Below are 7,066 nucleotides of genomic sequence, written 5' to 3' on the forward strand. Positions count from 1 at the left end.
GAATGTAGCCTCCCCGCCCCCCCCTTAACGACCAGACGCCATTTCCTTCCATGTCTGTAGCAAAGCCATACTGGCCATGACGGCTACTTGGCTTTGCGTACAGACATGGCCAGCTGAGAATGACCCTTGGATCCGTTGACCTTCAATTTTTCTCGAGGCGTGGCCAATTTCTAAAAGGGTGACAAACACAAAAGTCGTGTTTCACATTTTTAATGGTCGACATTAAACCAAACATAAAACAACAAAACCCCCACAGACCTTTCCGAGAACACAGTTCCCCGCTCACTGAGCAACATATGTACAAAGAATAAAAGACAACTAAAATGCGTTCAATACAACTTGGCTTGAAACTGGTGCCACTTCCCTAAAAACACTCTTGGCGGCTAAAATCCAAAGCCTCCGCTTTGACGCGGCGGTGCATTTTGAAAACAAAAACAACACAAGACAATGTAAGACGGCGCATCCCCGTCAGACCAGCGGGTAGCTGGCGGCGGTGGCGATGCCGCAGTGGTTCTTGCGGTCCTTGGCCATGTAGATGTAACCTTTGTCGCCCCACTTCTCGCTCCAGCTGCGGGACGAGCGCCAAGTTGTTAGCGAGCCGGCGCTGCTCACGCGGGGGAGGGGGGGGGCAGCGTTTCGGCACCCACCTGTTCTTGACGATCCAGTACTTCTTGCCGTCCGCGTCTTCACCCTGAAAGCCGTAGCCCACCACCAGCACGCCGTGGTCCAGCTCCTCGCTGCTGCACTCCTTCTCAAAGTAGATGCCTTAAAAAAAAAAAATACAAAAAAAAATGTTTTTAAGTTGAAACAGTTTTAAATTGTGATTTTTTTTCTTTCAAATCTGAAACAAAAGGGTTCTTTTTTTTTTGTCTTGACTGAGTTTTGTGGCTCTTTAGTGACCCCGCCCCCCCCCCACACACACACACTTTTTTTGGGGGAGGGGGGGCAGCCAGAACAGATTTTGTTTCGATTGAATTTTTTTTTTTCCTGAGCCAAAATATTTGAAAGATTTCTTTTTGGGGTGAACATTTTGCTGGATTCTCAGTTCAAGAGGATGGTTGCATTTCTGGGGAACTCTTCCGAGCGCAGGCGGGCGGGCGGGCAACCAACCCGATTGGTAGAACTGGAAGGACTCGTGTCCTGCGTCGATGGCCACCGAGACGGGCCCCACCGAGGCCACGGCCTTCATCAGCGCGTGCTCCTTGCCGCTCGGCACGTCCACGAAGCCCGTGTCGTTGGCCGAGTTGAAATTGGGGTCATAGTGGCACTGCTGGTCGTCCTGCGATGACAACGCACACACACGCACACAGATGCGCCACATCATCGAAAATGATTTTCCATTTCACATTCGTCCCCATTGTTTTTTTTTCCCATCCCCCGACTAAAGGTCATTAAAATCCAAATCAACAGGTTTGGGTAGGGAAAAGAAAAAAAAAAAAGGTCATTTTTAGGACTGCAACCAACGCTGACTTTAATCAGCAATTGATCTGTGGGGAAAAAAAAGGATCTGATTTCAGTGCTAATCAATAAATCGTTTCACGTCTATTCATTTTTCCCCTCATCTTTTCATCACCTAACTTAACAGACATGTACTGGGCCCCCCCCTTTCTATTTCAACTTTTTAACATTTGGTCATATGAAAAACTATTTACGATGCACAATCGATGAAAAACTTTCTGTATTCACCTTAATTTTTAAATAAACCAATTATGTAAGAAAAACTAGCCGTCTTTATTTGACTAATATTTTCACTGTACCATATTTCAATAGCCCGATGAACCAATATTTTCATCTTTTTTTTTTTTTATCCCCCACCCCAAAAAAATTGGCGGAAACAAATCTTTATGGCCAAAAAATGTTTCTTTTTGCCCCTCTGGACGTGACCATTTTTACCCAATTACTTTTTTCAGAATGTGTGAAAGACTACATTTCACTGTAACCACGATTTGAATATTTTTGGTGGGTGGGGGTAGCGAAACGGTTGAATGGCAGACATGGCGTAAAAGGCTTGTGGGGGTGGAGAGAGAGAGGGAGGGCCACGTACGGTTCCCAGGTAGGGGTAGGCGTCCTCCGAGTCCAGGCCGTCGTTGTCCTTGATGTACTGGAAGGCCTGGTCCATCAGGCCCCCGTTGCAGCCCTCGTTGCCTTCGGGCCGCGAGCAGTCCACCAGGTTCTGCTCGCTCAGAGACACCAGCTTGCCCGTCTTGCGGAAGTGCTGTCCCTCCAGGGCCCCCGTGGTGCTGAAGGCCCAGCATGACCCGCACTGACCCTGCGCACGCACACACGCACGCACGTCAAGATGGGAGCCCATCGGGGGTTATAGCCCCCCACCGCCGTCAACCTTTTGCTGTCGAAATACATGCGGCGCGTTTCGGAAAGGTAAACGACGACAAGTATGAACGTTTCACTCGAAACACGCGGTGAGCCCATGAGCATCGTTGCCTGCATTCAAAGCCATACGGCCCCGCAAAAAAAGAGCCAATGGGATTTCGCCATCCCTTGCTGACCCGGGCCGCTTTACCCTCGGGGGAGTCGCGAGCGTGTCGGGGCAGTCCTTTTGTCTTTCGCCGGCGATACCCGCCGCGGTGAACGCGGGCTTGGCGACATCGGCCGTCCGACGGGGAGGAGCGAGCGGCGGCCGAAGGCCTTGGCCTACATTGTCGCGTGTGTACAAGTAGCGCGTGAGCGGCCGCAGTCCAGGGGGGCGTTGGCGTCAGCTGTCGCGTTCGATGGAAAGCGGGAGGGAGGGGGGAGCGCGAGTGCACAGTGGAGATAAAGTCCATCGCTAAGGCACACGTGTTATCTTCCACACCGAGCCGAGTAGGCCGCAGTCGGTGACCACACAAACTCGCTTTGAGTCTTTGGATTCAAGAAAGGTGCCGCTAACAGCAAACTTCTGTTTGGGTGTCGGTCGGGTGGATGTTACAAGAGCAATCCAAAATAAAGACAGAAAAGGCTTTGCTGTGGGTTTTTTCCAGTTTTCCCAAAAGGGGCCGACGACGCAGTCTGGCTAATAACGGGTACGAAAGCTCGACAGCGCGTCGACGAGGTTACCTGGTCCTTGACGGGGGTGACGTAGCCGTGGTCTCGCCAGTCCAGCGAGCGCGGCGCCTCCAGGAAGTTGGGCTCCATGAAGTGCGCTCCTTTGGCCTTCTTGCGCAGCCCGCCGCCGCTCTTGTAGCCGTTCATGATCTGCCGGAACTCGTCGTGCGTCTGAGGACGAGCGCGGGTTAGCGCGGAAGGCGAGCGACAGAGGGAGGACCCCCCCCCCGCGTCGGGCGCGCGGCGTACCATGTCTCCAAAGTGGTTCATGCCCAGGCTGTAGCTGTGCTTGCCCAGCGAGTGCTCCAGGTTGTGCAACTCGATCTTGCGCAGGTTCTTCTCCCACACCATCCTCCTCCAGCCTTCCTCCGTCTAGGACGACATCGGCTCAGACGCGGCTCGACAAAGTGCAACTCGGGGAGGCATACCTGGTGGTACTGCTTGGAGTGCCAGCTCTTCCACAGGTCCCAGTGCTCATCCAGCTGAGGGTCCAGGCTGGGGGCGGCGGCGGCGGCGGCGCTCAGGCACAAAGCCAACAGAGCCACGAGGGGCGACATGCTTGCGACGACCTGCGGGGGCACCACCGCAAAAGATTTGGCAAAACAAATGTCTCTCGATAAATACATGAAAATTCCAATGCGCGTCTTCGGCCGTTCATATTCCAACATCGTTTGCCATCGTCTCAAATGTTGTGACCTTCTTGCGGAACTCCGGGCGGCGGCTCTCGGCACATTGAACCCGACAGGCGCTGCTTCGTCAACAACAATGAAGCCCAAACACCACCACTGATCTCAGTCGAGTGTTTCCACTGACCAAAGAGAAACTCCACCTGTGACTATTGTTGCATGCCGCGCCTGGGATGCGTTGATGCCCCAAGTGTGGAAAAGCGCAAGCTGTCCATGCAAATGTCCCTCTCAGGCCGTCTCCAGGTAGACGAGATGTTCGCATTAAAGCCGTCAATTGGGTTTCCTTCCCTTCGATACCGTGTACTTGTTTCGAATGTTCAGAACAAGTGAAATAAAAAGGCCAGCGAGGATGACCGAAAACAGTTTGGGGTTGTTTGTTGTTGTTGGGTTTGTTCATTTCGCTCGCCGGCTCGCGGCGCACTCGGTGAACCCAGTCAAGTGTCCGCTGAGTGCAACTCGAAAGCCGGCGTCGAGCTTCCCGTCCCACCCAACGACACGCGCGACCACCACCGACGCTCATTTGGCCCCGCTTCGTCCGTCTCCAGTATTCGGGATTCGAGGACAAAAGGGCTCCGACCTCATAGGTTCAAATATGGATAGAAAACGGAAACTGGTCTGCTCTTGGGTTTTTTTTCTTCCGGTTTTTTTTCCCAGTCACGGGATCTGCGAAGGCGAGCCAAGAAAAAGTGGGCCATCCCAATTTGCGACGTGGAAAATGAACAGCGAAAATAACAACAACAACAAGCAAATATCTGAACCTATTTTCTCGCCACGTTGACCTTCTTTCGCACCCTTCCAACGCGAAAACAAACGGGCGTGTTGTTTTCTTTTGTTTCAGCCGAGAGGCCAACAAAAGGCAAGCCGAATTCAAGACGGCAGCTGAAACCGCCCGACAATGATTAAAAACGTCGATTTTTTTTTTTTAGGATGAAATCTCCATTTGGACCAGTCGTAGCTCGTCACCCCTCGCTCTAACTACGGGCGACAAATCCCCACGATTACGTTGCCAAATTAAAGGCACGTAGGGCTGAACTATCGTCACCAAGAGCGAATAACTCTTAAAAACCGGAATAACCAGAGCTTACTTCGGCCATACTTACGGGCAGCCCTTTGGAACAACCGCTCCGGAGGGAAAAAGGGAAAAATGATCCTAGTGCGGTAAAGCCACACAAACTTTATAAAGGCTTTGAGTGGCAGTCGACACCCCGCCCGCCAAGCTCTCTCATTGGCCCGCGCCTTGTTTGTCCCGACTCGAAGGACGACCCTTTGCGTGACGTCACTTGGATGCACGTGATTCCTCACTGGAATGACGCGGCAAATAAAAGCCCGTTTATTGAATTATGCCCCCTTAAAATGACATCAATTAAAGCGGTTTAATCACGGCACGAATTACCAATACTCACGCGGTCGCGTTTTCTTACGTTTTTTTTTGCTTGACGTGATGTAACGCGATAACGGCACATTTGAACGGAACGCGAGCGTCCGCTCTGATCGACGCCGGTACGCCTGTTTGCTTGGCCCGCGAGAGCAAACGCCAATTGAGTGACATGATCGTCAACAACGAAAACAAAGCGAGCAATAAATAAAACATTCACAGTTTTATCAGAAAGTATACGAAAGCAGGTTAAAGTAGGTGGACTTTGAACGCCCGCCCGTCACAACAACACTGTTTACATTTTTCTTGATGACCAATTCATTTGGGAAGTCACTCGCTACCTTTATTGATTAGCCACGTTATCTTCGTCGAAGGTTGTGAACATGTGGAACGACGTTTAAAACGAGTAAAAAAAATCCTGATGTTTTTATGCTCTTCTGGATTAGGTGTCTTGTTCATTACAAATGAATAAAATTTTAAAAAGCGTTCATTGCCTTAGAACGCTGAAAGATCGTTTTGGGGGAAAAAAATCATTATTTAACTCCTCTGTTTTTTCTGTTGTTGTTGGGTTTAACAACAACAAAATCCCTCATTGACAGAGTTTTGTGGACTTTGTGATTGTTTTTTTCCTCTTTTTACTTGAACTACTTGATCTTAGATTACCATAGCGATTGTAAATGGTGTAAATAGCAATATGATATTGGCCGCCATTTTGGGAGATTACAAAAACAAAAACCAACAAAAAAAAAAAACAGCAGGCGGCACTCGAAACGCCTCTGAAATAAACCACCAATAAATTCACGAAAAAACAAAACAAAAACAATTGAATGCTTAAGTACATGTTGCCCACACTGTGTGCTCACCAATGTTCCATTTGTGTTAGTTAAGTCGAGTTTTTAGGGCAACTGACGCCATTTAAAATGGCACAGTAATCTCTTGTTAATATAACTTCCTTTTTTTTGCCACATCATGCATCACACACACACGAAAAAAAAAGCTTTTGCAGCAAATAAGAGCGCCGAAGTATAGTTCGCGTCGCTGGCCGCCGCTTGCAGAAGTCAGCGTCTTACATCCCTTGCGTGACGACTTGATGATTGCATGGTAGCGTGATGACTGACTGAGCACTTTTTTTTTTTCAAGACAGGCACAAGCCTGGACAGCATGCCTGTGTGAAGACAGTTCACAACAGGAAAGAGATTTTTTTTTTCTCGCTTTAAATGATGCTGACTGGGCATCCGTTTGTTTTTCCGTTCATTCAGTACATTCCTCACATGAGTCAGCTGAGCAGGTGATCAGGTTAAAGGTCAGAAGACCACGTCTACACACACTTGTGGTACTGAAGACCACCACAGCACTCAACTGAATCAATAAGGTGCTGTTAAGGAGTCAAAATGCATTCAAGACATTGAGTATTTTATTCTGTTCTATTGTATACATTTCTCTTTGATTGAATATATCATTGCGTTGATTGATTCATTTCCCTCAGGGGATATTCACAGCATCGGTTGTTCAAATGTGACGTCTGGCTATTATTTTGTACTTGTCAACATATATTCTCTTCTTACGTGTAATGTAACACTGTTGGGAATTTGATTCTCATTCGACTGATAAAAACAAACATTCGAACACTTCTGCGCATAATAGGTGGACAAAGTAAATATCTTCAAAAGATGCAGGAAAAGGCTACAGTTGATGAAACCGACTCCAACGTGGTGTGATGTGTGAGTTTGGTTGTGTGACCCGGTGGGCATCCGATGTCCGGCAACATCAACTGACGTCGTAGATTGTCCGTTCCTGTTGAATTGACGTCGGATGCCCGCTGGGGATGTTCGCTTCCTGTTAAACAACAGCGCCACCTGGCTGGCAGGTGTTCCGATGTAACCAGACAGGACTGGGATATTTTTCACAAAAAGCAGTCGGAATATTGCGGACGTCAACTTTCCCTTTTCTTCATTTTACCCTT

General features: G+C 49.0%; 1 protein-coding gene across 2 annotated transcripts; it reads right to left on the minus strand.

The window, feature by feature from the left end:
* Window positions 1-194: 194 nt before the first annotated feature.
* Window positions 195-4,955, minus strand: ctsla (cathepsin La). Of its 2 annotated transcripts, none has more exons than XM_019866015.1 (8): window positions 4,829-4,955; window positions 3,471-3,611; window positions 3,292-3,414; window positions 3,055-3,213; window positions 2,045-2,269; window positions 1,111-1,279; window positions 648-765; window positions 195-568 (listed from the first exon to the last, which is right to left on the minus strand). In XM_019866015.1, exons 2-8 carry the CDS (start codon window positions 3,597-3,599, stop codon window positions 469-471), a joined length of 1,023 nt encoding a protein of 340 aa, XP_019721574.1. In that variant the 5' UTR covers window positions 3,600-3,611; window positions 4,829-4,955; the 3' UTR covers window positions 195-468. The 2 variants fall into 2 exon arrangements, with proteins under 2 accessions (XP_019721574.1, XP_019721573.1); XM_019866014.1 differs by having other exon boundaries at window positions 4,814-4,837.
* Window positions 4,956-7,066: the final 2,111 nt, after the last annotated feature.

This window comes from Hippocampus comes, unplaced genomic scaffold (assembly GCF_001891065.2).
Source record: "Hippocampus comes isolate QL1 unplaced genomic scaffold, H_comes_QL1_v1.1 scaffold190, whole genome shotgun sequence".
Taxonomy (NCBI): Eukaryota; Metazoa; Chordata; class Actinopteri; order Syngnathiformes; family Syngnathidae; genus Hippocampus; species Hippocampus comes.

Coding starts and splice junctions, on each gene's coding strand:
- ctsla (XM_019866014.1), bottom strand. Junction 1,280..2,044: donor CCTACCCCTACCTGGGAACC/GTACGTGGCCCT, acceptor TTGTCATCGCAG/GACGACCAGCAGTGCCACTA. Junction 569..647: donor TACTGGATCGTCAAGAACAG/GTGGGTGCCGAA, acceptor CTCGTCCCGCAG/CTGGAGCGAGAAGTGGGGCG.